A 13809-nucleotide genomic window follows, 5' to 3' on the forward strand; every position below is an offset into this window, starting at 1 on the left:
TCAACTTCAATGTGATGGCCATTTCTAAAAGGGTTTGAGGAGAATAGACGATGCAACATGAACATCCATTGCTGCCATTGAGAAGTTGACCCACCTGGCTCTACAAGTTTCTTGGCCTAAACCTTGAGGACTGTTATTTTGCGCTCGTTATTACATGTAATGATAGAATCAGTTTTACTAGAATTATTAAGCCCTGGAAGAAGCATGTAATAACAGAATCAGTTCTACTAGAAGTATTATGCTCTGGAAGAAGTCAGCTGTAACTCACAAAACTAGCAAGTTATATGTTTGCCTGATAAGTAAATGATGACTAGTTACTGCCAAATTTTCTTCAGTACTCTCAACTCGATGCTGCAGCAATTTGTAGGGCAAATTTGCTTCATTTTCACCTAGGAGAGAGATCGACAATAGCCAGTTTGGCAATAGTGACAGAGATTCATTGGAAGGGCCTCACCTTTACAATTGCCATTGGCAATTCTCGACCGCAGTTCGCCTGGGAAGGAGTCGAAAATATCCAATGGCAGTAGTGGCAGAAATTCATGGGAACGGGGGTGTTAATAACAGCGAGTAGCAATAGCGGCAATGAGTTGATTGTTGCAAAACCTCCTACTCTTACTTACAACCTCCCTCATTTCTACAGCCCACAAGCAAGTCAAATGTCGCCACAATTAATACACAAGATTCTAGTCTAACACTTCCGTAACATAATGGATCTCAAAAGTTGTAGCTTAGCGGAATTTTTGTATAAAAAATGGTGGTACTCTCTTTCAATCAAAGATATTCGATCCTAGCTTACAAACTGATAATCCAAGATCAACAAAGTTAAAATGAAAAAAAAAACCCCACAAATTAATCATAGAAAAAATAACCAAAAAAAAAAGAAAAAGAAAAAGCATGGAGTAAGAAGCCTAAAAGAAACACAAATGTTTTAGCACACATGAAACGACACATCCAACTACAAACTCACAGAGCAAGCTGAGCTGAGAGAAACAGCAACCCATCCCCACTCTCTACAACAGTCACAACAACAATTAATTCGCCGATTAACTAGGAAACATAAAAAGTCACAATCCCCCATAATTAGAGCACAAAGTTTATTCATGCATCATCATACATCAATTGCTTGCACAATATTCCATCAAGTATCTCAAGCTCGGAAACCTTTAATCTGCTGCAGAGCCTGCTGCCCAAAATTTTCAGCTTTGTCCTTCATCTCCTTAGCTGCCTGCTGCCCAAAATTTTCAGCTTTGTCCTTCATCTCCTCTAAATGTTCAGCTTTGTCCTTCATCTCGTTAGCTACCTGCTGCCCAAATTGTTCAGCTTTGTCCTTCATCTCCTTAGCTTCCTGGCGCCCAAAATCTTCAGCCTTGTCCTTCATCTCCTTAGCTGCATCAGCAATCTTTTCTTTCGCACGATTCAGCTGATCTGCACCAATGGGGTTTTTCCCGGTCGCATACCTGAACATCCAATAGAAAATAAAGCTGGCACGAGCAATCTTTTCTCTCACACGATCCAGCTGATCTGCACCGATGGGGTGCTTCCCAGTTGCATACCTGAACATCCAATAGAAAATAAAGCTAGCAGTTACGCCAAGACCTCCACATACAAAGAACCCTGCAAGAATCAGAAAGATGGTTACAGCAGCTGGGACTAGCACAGGACTGAAAATCACCAAAAGGGGCGTTGCCAAAACTAGTCCTATCAGCCCCGACAGAAACATAAGTGAACCCCCCACGGCGACTGCTGTGGTGGTTTTTACCGCCTGACTAGATGAGCGCTGTGACTGCGGCTGGTCAGGGCGGGTTGCCATTTTTTTTTCCTTCAATTTTTTGTTGGGATTTTCGGTAGAATGGATGGAAATGGAGGTGGGATGTGAATCTGAGAAGGGAAAACGGAGACAGTGGAGTAGTTGGTGTGATAATTGATGTGTATGTAACATAACAATATATTAATACAACCGAGGCTGGCTTGTCGGGGTGGAGTCACGTGAGGGGAGGGCCGAGTGTTACGTGTACGGTGCATGAAATGGATGGTCTGGGTGGCTGGCCCGTATGTTTTCCGGGCTGATAATAAATACATATAGCAAGGGAAACCAAACACTGGGAGGTGGATGGAAGATTGTCGTCTCATAATATCAGGGTTGTGGGGGGACATTGTAGACCTGCTTAATGGCTTTAGGCTGTTACTATTTGTTTTTTGATGCATATATCCTTTGATGCAATGAAAAAGTGAACAAAGAAGATGTGCTTAATTGATGTCAGCTCCTCAATAGGAAGTTCAAAACTGAGAAATAAATTCTTGCTGTGTCTTTGGCTTTGAAGAAAGAATGAAAGAAAGGAGAAAGTGCTAATGCAAAAGCCAATAGCCTTTCATACTACTAAAGTGAATTTGGCCCTTTTCTGAGGTTCGTAAGGATCACAATTCACAAATATCTACCTGAGGTTTTAGAAATCATTCTACTAAAGCCCGTATCGTGTAATGTTGAACTATTTGCTTGCCTTGAATATCATGGCAAGATTTCCCTGGAATTCTGCAATTACCTTTGGATACCATATGCCGGGCCCGGGAATCTGTCACTGTATTCAAAACAAGATGCTATGTAGTAATTTTCTTTCAAAATGTCGCGCGGTGTAAGTTTAACACTATTTGTAAACCTTTAATTCCTGAGTCTTGATTCAATTTCCTCTTTTTCTCATTTCAACTTCTTAAATCTTATCTCCCTCTCTTACTTAATAATAAAAATAATATTGATGAAAAGATATTGAAAATTTGAAGAAATTTGAAAAAAAAAAAAAAAAAAGATGATATCGGTCTCCACCAGACCCATTATGGATGGGACAGAAGTTAGCCACATGAATACCTGGCTTTTGAAGATTATTATAGGAAGGTAATGAATTGTGGATGATTTTCCATAGCAGGTGCTTTGTTTTGCTTGGAATATTTAAGGCCTCGGAGCTTTTTCCAAATCTTCCTGTGCGGGAGGTATACTCTCAATTAAGCCTGTATCATTCTTCCGAAAATAGCATCAATCAGAGTCGAATTCCAATAATGACATTTATGATTAATAAATTTCGAAACTCGAATATTCCTATCAAGCAGCGTTGGGGGAGAATAGACACGGAATAACTCTGGCTAGTGGCTGTAGGAGCCAACTGTCATCCCAAATACGAATAGACTCTCCTGAACCAGCTCGAAGTCTGCTGTCAATTTCAAAAACCTTTCTTCCCTCAAGTATTCAAAGTTTTATTTTAGAGGATGACGCGTCCTCAATTATTATTAATTTTATCAATGATAATGAGGACCTTCTATCTAGTTTAGCCCTAATAATTGAGGATATTCACTTGACTTTATTAGATCAACATGTTCTAAATGTACTTTGGGTTCTAAGAGCGACTAATAAGGTTGCGCATTGTTTAGTTCATCATGCAAAAACTACCAATCTCTCAGAAACTCTGTAGAATTTCCTTCCAAATTTTGTCAAGCAAATCGTGTCAGACGATATCTAGCAATCTCACTAATAAAAGCTTCTTGTTTTATCCAGAAAAAAAAAACCCCCTTTTATCAGAAGATTCAGATATGCTTATGTGCATCACATCCCTATAATAAGGCCAAAATGACCGAGTCCAGCCAGGAATTTGCTTCTTAATTAGTGACGATGACTTGTTACATTACACTAATACAAGCGTGAGTACACATGTCAATTTATTTCTCTTGAGTACGTGCACAAATGAATCCGGTCAAATAAATTGAGAATGTACTGTAGTGTTTAACTGATTTGATTATTAAACCATTATTTTTTTCCTTTATCATTTGTAAAACTTAGAATCTCGAGTTGCAAACAAAAAAAAAAAAAGAGTAAGTAAATAAACATAGAATACCGTGTTTACTTTCAGGGAAATCATCCTAAATAGTAGTTAATTGAAATGAATAATTGAACAAAAATCCTAGATACGGTGTTGGTTTTATTGGGCTTTCTTGACGCTCACCTTTCGTACAACTCTATTCCTGAGTCCCCCGCCCGCGTTTCTAATGCTGAAGTACCATGGGCGGGCAAAGGACATGATATCCAAAGTAGTATTAGCCCATGAAAGATGAAGGAACACGATAACCAAATCCAAGAACTGGTCTTAATACAGATTAGGGATGGAAATGGGCCAGGGGAGAAGTTTGGACGGGCAAGGGGGCTGGGTATACAATATAAAGTATTATTATGTTAGTTTGCTGTGGTCAAGTATTGCCTGTTAATTAGTGCACTTAATTTTGTTTGGTCAATTATTGCCTGTTATTTATTAAAAAAAAAAAAAGAAGCAATGACTATTGATTTAGATTTCATATGGTATCAAATAGAGATGCATGAATTTATACACATTCAATTCAAGCACACACTAATATCTAAAAATGTTCACCATATATACTGTTTAAAGTAGGATGAATATCAACTATTGAAATGTATAAGTAAGTGCATCTAATGCAACTAAACAATTGTTTGAAATGCTTTTTTTTTTCTTTTTAAAAAATAGGGAAGGGATGGAATTTAAGAAACAGAGAAAAATACGAAAATTTAAATCCAGAACCTCTAATTTCTAATGTTTCAACCAATTGCTTGAAAATAATTATTCCTGCAATTCAATTTCGTCTTCTTTCTTCTTTTTTTTTTTTTTTTTGCCCTTTTGGTTCGAGTAACTCGTCTTTCCCCATTTTAGCTAGCTTCTTTTTGCCACCCCTTTTACTTCCGGGGGGTAAATTATGAGCCTTGAATATTTATTTGCACCACCAGCTAAGTGCTAACCAAACTAAATACATAGATGCAAAAAGGAATATTTGAAAACAATAAGAAGGTCAGCAAACGGAATGATTCTAGTTGCACTTTTTGACTGAAAACCTGTAGGAGCTAAGGTGCAGGCTCTGAATTCTGATGCATCGATATTAGAGCTGTATTTACTAGTAACTATATATAATTGGGTTGAAATATCAACAACACATATTCGGTCAACATTCAAATTCAAAAAATAATTTCAAAGTTGACAAAATATTGAGAGACCGTACAATTGTCTGTAGCTAGCACCACGGCCCCATGTGTGTCACGAGCAGTCGAAGACTAGGGATTCTAAACGCCTTCACAATTAACTCCAATCAGGGCCCCATTACTTTGTCATTCTTAACTTTGCATTATGGGCATATGTGGTCCTCAGAAGCTGCTGCGAGTCAAATTGGAAATGGCAAGGAGAAATCTCGTTCTTGCTGCAAAAATTTTTCGAAAAATTGGTCTGCATTTTGACGAGGGCAGTTCGTCAGGACATATATGACGTATGTAGTTCTGTCCCTAATCCACATCCCTCTCAATAACCATGCATGGCTACCATATCAACCGTATCAATGAACCCACAATTAAAGGATTTGGAGGCAAAACTTAGATTATATAAGAGGAAGAATGCAAGGACTAGGATGTATTCTAAGACAAATGTTTACGGGGCAAAGTTTGATTTTGGTAAGGATCAAGTTAAAAATAATCATTGGACTATTCTTTGTTTGGAATGTTCCTATGGCACCTCAATATGTTGTATATAAAGCAAGGTTGTGAAATTTTTTTTTTCCTTATATATAAAAAAAGAGTAAATTTTATATATAATGATAGTGTATACACTATCATAATTGAATGTATCATAAATGAGCAAAATTTAAAATTTAAATTTAAATTCAGATGAATTATCATGTATCCAATAGTGATGTTGTATATATTATCAGTGTATAAAGAAAAAATTTTGTGGAATGTAGAATCATGTGTACAAAAATGAACAAATTTTTTTTTGTAAATGTAATAATAACGATTGCAGTACATAACCAATAATCACGTTCGAGTAATACCCACATGCAGCTGAACAGTTCTTTTTTCAAATGAAAGCGTCATTAATTGAAGCAAAGTTTGATAGCTCTTCCATGGGTAGGTTTCTAGATCTTGAATCAATGCACTCATTGGTTTTGATTTGTTTCTCCAAGAAATTGAATATGCAAACATGTTCTGATACACAAAAATGAACGAATTCTTAACAGGTTGCTGCTTTAGTTACCTTGAATTAGCCAGCAAATCTAGGGTTTCAGCTTATCAACATTTTATAGATTACTAGAACATTTACGAGTCAATCTTCCAGAAGGACATTGCTTATAATTGCCGCCTCTTTGTTATGTTATTATTTTTTTTTTTGAAACTCGAAAATGAATGTTTAAAGCCACAACTTGCTCAAAAGTTGCAAATAAGCAGTTTTTTTAGAGCTCATCAATATGAAGTTTACGCCCCCACGTGAATGGGCTGGTGGTTGGCGCCTCTTCCTCGGGACCGTCAGGTCCTGGGGTCGAACCTCCGCAGCAACATCGGCTTCTCCGTGCGTTTAACGTGCTAGGTCTAAGTTGGGGCGCTGGACCGGGCCGAAGTGGGATTAGTCGGGCCGCCTTTAAGGACTTGACCCGGACACCCACTCCGTCGACAAAAAAAAAAAAAAAAAAAAAAAAAAAAAAAAAAAAAAATCAATATGAAGTTTACATTATTGTTATATCAGAATATAAGAATATAGGGATGATGATGAGGATTGCACGCCAAAGCAAGAATCTATACATTTTTCAAACGGTACTCAAATTCATGTATATGGGTAGGTACTTTTGGCAAATTCAGTAGCATATATACTTGTAGTATTCCCTCCGCCAAGAAACAGGTTTAATTGATATGACTTCCCTGGATTCTTTATGCGCAGAATTAAGAGTTGCAATTTTATCATCCCAAATTAAGTGTCATTTCACTATTAACTTTACAGGATAAATTTTAATATCCCACTCATTTTCTACAAATCAATTTTTTCATTCTAAATTTCATTTTACATATTGACAAGTAGCTTCTAATCAGTATAAAGGAGTTTCCTAGATGACCAATTTGGATAGTTGGGGATAAGACATTCATACTGGGGTGAAAATCATAACATTCGTTACAATGATCATAAATAAATCCAAAACCGTTAATTCAAATAATTATTAATGTCCAATCTTCAAGTAAAGTTAACCATTACAAGATTACCAATCAAGAAGTAGATACAACAATAAATGCACCATTAACTTAAATGTAACGTCAATAATCAGTGTATATAAGATTAATTCAAACAACAATAAATGCACCATTAACTTAAACTTAACGTCTTGAAAATAATTATATTCTTTTTCTTTTTTTTAGCTAAGTCCATTGGCCATTTAACAAAGAATTTTGTCTAAAATAAATACAAATAAATCATGTACTATTTACATGATTACAGCTCCTACAGTTCTGATATTGCCCCCTTTTGCATTCCATTTATTACCCCCTCCAAATTAACCAAAAAAATTAAGGAAAAATAGAACAGATAGAGCTCTGATTTTTCGCCAATTAAAAAAATTAGTGTATTTGTATGCTACAATAATGTGGATCCAAATTGAGTGCCAGTCCCGAATATTCGTTCACCATTTGAATTTGAGCCCACATATAGCTCTTCCCAACCCCTCTGCACCGCTGGCGGCTCCACCACTTGCGCAGCCGCCTTCTTCTTCCTCTTGGGAGTCCCATTTTCCGATGCCGACGATGACGAATGGTCTGGCGACACAGATGACCTCTTAGACGTAATTCTAACCGGGTCTGGCTCACCTGAATTTATCCTCAGTGGGAAATTCAACAATGCACGTGCCCCGCGCATGCGATACGCCGCCCGATCATAAGCTATTGCCGCATCCTCCGCGGTCTCAAATGTCCCCAGCCACACGCGGGCCCCGTTTTTTGCGGGGTCCCTTATCTCCGCTGCGAACTTCCCCCACGGCCGTCTCCTCACGCCCCTATAATGCTTCCCTTTAGGCGGCACCACCCTTGCCTCCGGCTGTGCCGTTGCAGCGTTAGACATTTGTGACACCTCAATCCTTTCTTCATGCTCCACCTTAACTGCGCCAGTAGCAGTAGTGGTGGTCATGGTCGTAGCCATGGTCGTGGTGGTGGACAGCAATGGTTCTCGCCGATTATTAACCGCGTCATGAACCATAGGGTAAAGACCCATGTTGTCATAATCATAATTCTGGTATAATTGGAATCCATCTGGGTTGACGTCAGGGAAGGAAGGAAAGAAGCTGGTCTCAGAAGGGTTGCTTCCGCTATAAGATACTGGCAGGGAATTGTTAAACCACAATGCCGGAGCAGCAGCTTGGGACTCTTCTAGCAAGTGCTGCCTTATTGATTCAAGCAGAGCTAAGTCTGCCTGAAGATCACCATTTCCATATGTCATTTTTCACGTACTAGCTAGGAAAAAGGCTTGTAGTAGTTTTAGACGTCGGTTTTTTTTTTTTTTTGTTTCAAAGATTGTTGAGCAGCTTATTATGGGAAGAGAACAGGAGGAGGACGAATTTTGTGGGGTGAAGATATGAAGGGTTTATAAAGAGGTTTAAGTACATGAACTTGGATAAAATCTATCACCATTTAATTATTCGGGTTCAATGCTTGCTATACTATTCAAATTTGGGTTTGGGTTTTCTTGGACTTTTTAAAGCATGGGATTGAGTTTCTCGGAAAGTCCTGTGTGAGCAAGTTGAGTAAAAAAGGCTTACCACCATGTGCAAAATTTGATCATTGATTTTGATGAAGTCCTACAGAAGAGAAGTTGAGGATAAAATTTGACGCCAAGAAGTCTTATCTAAGCAACGACTTTTGTCTCCACTTGGAAAGAGTCTGGCAGGCAGATATCGCCAATAATGATCTATGTTTTTTTTTTTTTTTTTTGATAATAATAATGATCTTTGTTTGATAGGGTTGGCTGTATATGTTATTAATGTCAAGTAGTTAATTAGTGAATTTTCATTCATGTAATCTTTTCTTGCTTAGGGTTGTGGGAAAGTGGAAACCCTTTTTCTTTTGTCCTTTAATTGACAAGACATTTACAGAAATGTCTTTGATTGCTTTCAAAGCTAAAAGTAGATAATATATTTGATTCAGTCCTTTTATTTGAACTCTACAATTATCTAGAGAAAAATGCACTTAATGGTTCAATTAGTGCACAGCATCTATTCTCTTAATATGTTACTTACATTATAGTTTATAGCCTATCAAGAAAAGTACCATATCATTCATGGCCTGTATTAGTGCTATACATTCATCCTTTCAGGGGTGTACTACACTAATTTAACGAACATAATGATATACTTTAGCTTGTATATTCATTCTTTTTTTTTTTTTGTTTTGGTTATCTATATAAATTTATTAGGTCAAGTAATTTGTTGGAGACTTTTTGCCTCCGCCTATTGGTTGTCTATATAAAAATTTTGTAAAGCACTTTCACACTAATATTTGTTCAGCACTATTTGTCCGTTGACTGGTAACAAAATTTTTGGTTATGTGAAAAAGCAAAAAAAAAAAAGTCAATAAGTTAGGAATAAAGAATTGAAAAATGTAAAACTCCAAGGTCTCTCTGTTGAATTGAATAAGATTAGTTTGTATAAATCTATATTCCAAATAGGGCTATGCTATAATAGCATATAGAGCAAATGACAAAAAAAAAAAAAAATGTAGTATTTAAGATTGCATTTTTTTTTGTCATCAAACCTCTTTTTTTTTTTTTAGCAAAAATGCGTCATGGAATTCGTAAAAGTGTTTTTTTTTTATCCATTTCGATAAATTCTAATGTTAAGATAGCCAGAAATGCATTGATACAAGTGGTACCCTTAGGCTTTTAAGGGTAAAAATATCTCGCAATTTTTGACGCGCATTAGAAAAAAGATTAAGGACCTTTTGATTTTCTAAACTTCACTAATTCTTTCCGGATTTTGGCCAAAAATTCCAAACTACTGTTAAAGATTACAATCACAATGTAGGAAGAATTGATAAGGTTTAAAAATTAAGAAGGTTCTTAATCTTTTTCAATGGACGTCAAATTTTGTTAGATATTTTCACCGTTGAAAACCTGGCCTTGCTTGGATTGCTGTTTTTCGTAGAAAAATTTCGTCATTTTCCGTGAACACATTTCCCTATTACCTTTTTTCCTTACATACATCAAATCGTTACAGTAATTTTTCCATGAAAAATGACGGAAAATGCAATCCAAACGGAACATATTTGCTCATATAGTCGCTTTTTAGCTATCTTAACAAAATGAGCAAAAAAGATGCAATTTTAAATAGTTGAGTAATCTTTCTCGCCATATTTACTCTAAATGATATCACGTCGGTCAGTAGTTTCTGTCGAAACAGACATTGGATTTGTAGCATTTGTTTATAAAAATTTCTTGTGGAACTCAATCTCACGCATACTGTTCTCTTTGGTTTATGATCCATCAACTAAGTGCAATGCAAGCTGCAGACAGGCAAGTTTCAGGTTAATCCAGCTTCCTTTCATGCCGCTTAAGCGGGTTCGTTGAATTTAGACAATTGAATTAACAAAAACAAAGTTTTTCTTGGATGAGTCCTAAGCATAAGAAGTCAATGTCGTAATATACAGTAATCGGCCAAATCAATACCCCATTTGGCTGAGTCGTTGCTGTTCTCCCGCGTATACTTTTCCAAACCCTTGTGTCTCCGTTGAATAAAGTTATCAACTTACATACTGGTATGCATCCCCTATCATTTGATCCGAAACATCTGAATCCTTATTGGTTTGTATTTTCTTCTCCAAGTACAAATGGGAATGGCTAGCTAAATCTGATTGAGACGTTTTGTACGCCTTTTTCACTATTTGTCCATTGGAGCACCGCTCACTGTTGGAAAAATAGTGGTAGACCAACTTCTGTTTTTATGTACTCTTGTCTCCCATTAAGGGCAAAAATCTCTTTATTAAAAGCCAGCCACACCTTATCCTCATAATCTTTGCTGCTTCTACATATGATTGGAACAGGAGATTGAAAAACTTTTCCCACTTATTAAACAGATTAATGTCTTTTTCTTTAGTAAATTTGAACCCCTTTTTTTTATTATTTTCTTGCCCTAGTCTGAACTTTGTATTATCAACAATTGAAAGTGTATCATAATTAAAAATTTTAGGGGTCCGTCAATCACATCAAGCAGAGTTAAATTGGATTGAAAAATCTAATGTATTCTTTTTCACACCGAATAGAGAAAAAGAAAGAGGAAAACAGTAGCAGCTCTATGTATGTATGACTACTATTTTGTCCCCTATTTGTGTTTTAGGCTGGACTGCAATAGACTTTTTTTCACAAACTAGAAAATTTTTTAGCTTTGTCGTCAAATAGTAAGAAGTTAATTACCAAAAAAAAAAAAAAACTTGTTCAATTGGAACATAGTTAATTCTCTTCTAGCCTTACCTTTCTATTATCGGTAACATATAATCATAATCTCCCTTGATATGGATGTAATTTGTGATAGCATCTCAAGACTCCAAAAGATCTTCTATCCCACTTTTTGTCCCATATTTCATTCAATTGTTAACTTTCTTCGTAAACATCCTATTTTAATTCTTTTTTCTCTTCTTAAGTTTGAATAACCAATAACAAGGTAAAGTCAAAGTACAACAGGGTAAAATGACACTATCTAATACCGAAAAAAAAATACAACAAAAAGTTCATAAAAATTCCATTCTTCTCTATTTTTTTAGTCTATTGTATTTACTTTTTTACACTGTTATTAGTTACTGAAATTTAAAGAAACAAAAAATAATTAACATAGGAAGTTTGTAAAGAAAAAAATGATAACATAATGAAAGAAGGGACAGAAAGTGAGATAAAAAATAAAACAGAGGATCCCTTTTTTTTTTTTGGTTGCCCGCCCGGTATTCGAAACTTTTGCTCCGACTAATCCGGACCCGACCCGCGTCGCGCACCTGGCTATTATGGGAGAGTCTCCCAACAGGGGTGTCTGCATACACTAGGACTCGAACACAAGACCTGCTTAAGCGAATCCGAGCCGCTTACCACTCGGACCAACCCCTGTTAGTAACAGAGGATCCTTTGCAACTGAAGAAAAGGAGTAGAAAAATGATACAAACATAGTTGTCAATAATTACATTTGGAACATCAATTACAAAATTCATATTCAAAATCCATTTTGTGTGGTTGCCCCATTTATTCAAGTTACACACTTTTCTAAAATACAAAAAAAAAGAAAAAAAAAAGAATCACCTACAACTCTTGTACTGTCGACATTAGGGTGGCCTGCTTTTTCACTATAGAGGACTAAATTCACATTAATAGGTTTGAACAAGATAGTATAAACCACCTGCAGATACTCTTGATCCGAAGAAGTATTGGCTGATACTGCATTATTTTCTCCATGCAAGTGGATCTAATTAAGCACTTTACCAAAGAACTTATGCCCATATCCTACCACTTGAATATTGGCGTATAATAGTAATAAACTAGAGAAACTTTGAACATTCAGCAGGCCAATTTATTGATTCAATTGAGACGGATTTGGAAGCCGGAACTTGGGACATTTCTTCTTTGCTGTTGTCTATTTTTAGCATTATCACTAGGTGCCAAAGCAACTACACGTGCGTACCAAAGTATGTGGGTATGCTCATATTACTTTGACGACAGAAGAGTGCATGAATCATACGAACTATGACCAGAAACAAGACAACTTAGATAACTTATGGTTGAAAAAAAAAGGAGCAGCATTTCTCTGTTGAATTGAGTTTAAAAAACTCTTCAACGTGATCAAATTGGATGTTGCGAGGCAGCTTCAGACTACGGTTCTTTCCCAGAAGGTCATTACAGAAATTCTTATTCTATTAAGCCAGCAGCTATTGAAATATTCCAAAAAGATAAGGTGGCTGTATATAATTTTGATTACCAGTAGTTTTGTGCTTCTGCTTTGGTCATTGCGACTTCACTTTTTCATATCGTTTCGTTCCTTGCTATGTCATATTTTTGAGCAGTTGATTAATAAACAAGAAGTTGCTGCTAAAAATCGTAAGTAAATCGTCACTATCAACAGCAAATGGGAACGCGAATAGACTAATGTTATGGAAATTAAGAAAGTCATGGCTTGGTCTTGTTTTAAAGTTGAGGACTAATTTGATTTTGCTGCTTCGTTGTTCATCAAAGCTGATATTTTAAGCGAAGCACTGGTTTCTAGGCACATTACCGCATGACTTGCGTATTAGACTATTAGTAGTAGCATGACATAATGCCCAATTTGGTTTTAATAAAAAAGCTTTTTTTCATATGAGCACTCTATAATTGGGGGTAAGTATCAAATTATTCCATGTATTCATCAAACCTACAAACTTGCCTCTTACAACTAAAAGGCAAATGAATATGAGTAGCAAAAATACATTAATTATGCCTTCATTCTATGAAATTTGCCTCATAACACTTGTTCATATTCATAAAACTTGTTCATATTCATAACACTTATTCATATTCATATTCCTTTTTCTTCTTCTTCTTCTTCTCTGTATTGTGTTTAGATTTCCTTTTTCTCGTCCTTCATTTGTATTATGGTGTAAAATTTTCAACAATAATGTGTTAAATAATTTTTGTTTATGATTAGAAAGTATTTACTATTACTTTGTTATAAAAAGTAACTATTATCCTATATCATCATTAAAAAATTTAAATTAATGTACATCATTACAGATAATATAAGATCTTTTTAGTTTATTAACAATTTTTTATTATAAGTATTTTTTTAGTGTAAGTAGGAGGTTTCAAACCAAAAATCTTTCATTTACACTCCCTCTTTTCGTACCACCCAATCCATCTCTCCTCTCGTATCATTAATAAGAATTACTTGTTCAATGTATATATTTTACTTTTACTTTTCTTTGTTTTTGCTTCTTCTTTTCTTCTTTTTCTTTATTAATAA

The 13809-nt window shown here is 35.8% G+C and overlaps 2 protein-coding genes across 2 annotated transcripts; both read right to left on the reverse strand.

Moving 5' to 3' along the window:
* Positions 1–909: 909 nt before the first annotated feature.
* Positions 910–2038, reverse strand: LOC113704066 (uncharacterized). Its single transcript, XM_027225705.2, has one exon. The coding sequence runs from the start codon at positions 1937–1939 to the stop codon at positions 1148–1150; it is 792 nt and encodes a 263-aa protein (XP_027081506.2). The 5' UTR covers positions 1940–2038; the 3' UTR covers positions 910–1147.
* A 5098-nt stretch (positions 2039–7136) lies between these two features.
* LOC113704391 (ethylene-responsive transcription factor 1A-like) lies at positions 7137–8471 on the reverse strand. Its single transcript, XM_027226282.2, has one exon. It carries the CDS (start codon positions 8283–8285, stop codon positions 7431–7433), a length of 855 nt encoding a protein of 284 aa, XP_027082083.1. The 5' UTR covers positions 8286–8471; the 3' UTR covers positions 7137–7430.
* Between the last annotated feature and the right edge of the window lie 5338 nt (positions 8472–13809).

This window comes from Coffea arabica, chromosome 8e (assembly GCF_036785885.1).
Source record: "Coffea arabica cultivar ET-39 chromosome 8e, Coffea Arabica ET-39 HiFi, whole genome shotgun sequence".
NCBI classification, from domain to species: Eukaryota; Viridiplantae; Streptophyta; class Magnoliopsida; order Gentianales; family Rubiaceae; genus Coffea; species Coffea arabica.

Bases quoted from the DNA above. Each gene is read 5' to 3' on its own strand.
- LOC113704066 (XM_027225705.2), bottom strand. From the start codon at position 1,939: ATGTTACATACACATCAATTATCACACCAACTACTCCACTGTCTCCGT.
- LOC113704391 (XM_027226282.2), bottom strand. From the start codon at position 8,285: ATGACATATGGAAATGGTGATCTTCAGGCAGACTTAGCTCTGCTTGAA.